The sequence below is a fragment of the Etheostoma spectabile genome, chromosome 3 (assembly GCF_008692095.1).
Source record: "Etheostoma spectabile isolate EspeVRDwgs_2016 chromosome 3, UIUC_Espe_1.0, whole genome shotgun sequence".
Taxonomy (NCBI): domain Eukaryota; kingdom Metazoa; phylum Chordata; class Actinopteri; order Perciformes; family Percidae; genus Etheostoma; species Etheostoma spectabile.
Window position 1 is genome coordinate 4,702,997 of NC_045735.1, and position 754 is coordinate 4,703,750.

The 754-nt window shown below is 40.5% G+C and overlaps 2 protein-coding genes across 2 annotated transcripts in view; both read left to right on the forward strand.

Annotated features, from left to right (window-relative positions):
• Window positions 1-754, forward strand: part of LOC116680849 (alpha-2-macroglobulin-like protein 1) — a 76,152-nt gene that overhangs the window by 74,172 nt on the left and 1,226 nt on the right. The window contains exons 4-5 of the mRNA XM_032509539.1: window positions 70-257; window positions 732-754. The exon at window positions 732-754 is cut by the window's right edge and continues 190 nt beyond it. Coding sequence (XP_032365430.1) covers window positions 70-257; window positions 732-754 — 211 coding nt within the window. The remainder of the gene's footprint in view (window positions 1-69; window positions 258-731) is intronic.
• Window positions 1-754, forward strand: part of LOC116686830 (alpha-2-macroglobulin) — a 43,415-nt gene that overhangs the window by 16,186 nt on the left and 26,475 nt on the right. The gene's annotated exons all lie outside the window — the stretch shown is intronic.

A 754-nucleotide genomic window follows, 5' to 3' on the forward strand; every position in this document is an offset into this window, starting at 1 on the left:
TTCTGGCTTCATTACTGTGACAAAGCTTACCCTGTGCCTGCCTGTCTCTTTGTGGATGGCTGTTTTTAGGAGGTTTCCTCCACTGGTCTCAGACAGAAACAGAAACGTCAGCCTCTCTGTCTGTGGAGATCAGCTCCTATGTGCTGCTGGCTAAACTCAGTGCCTATCCGACTGCTGAAGACCTGGGCTACGCCAGCCGCATCGTTAGATGGCTGACTAGCCAGCAGAACTACTACGGAGGATTTTCATCCACACAGGTACAGCCCAAACAGGGTTAAGTGGGACTTTGAGTCAAACGTACAGTAATCTCTTCTGGGACAAATAAGATGAACAAAGTTATTTAATGTATATCTTAGCTGTGACCTTAAGCCCATTTATCCAATTGCCCGTTATTCTGAACACAATTGCATGGCCCAAGAAAAACAAACTAGTAGCATTCTCTCCACTTAAATTTAAACTTAATGCTTTACAAGTTTAACTGATTTAGAAAAGTTCTCGCAAGACAGAAACCATGCCAAATACCTAATCAGAATAGTTTCAGTTAAACCATAATGGAACTGTTTTAGCCTATTTAATTACAATTGTGCATATTGTATGTATTGAAATCAACTATTGGAGACCTGAAATTGATAAAAGTGAACTCGCTCATATGAAAGCTGCTGTAGGTGTAAAAAGAACATTTCAATTTGTATTTTAAGCACATAAGTAAAGGTATTTTCTTTGTGTTGTAGGACACCGTGGTGGCTCTTCAGGC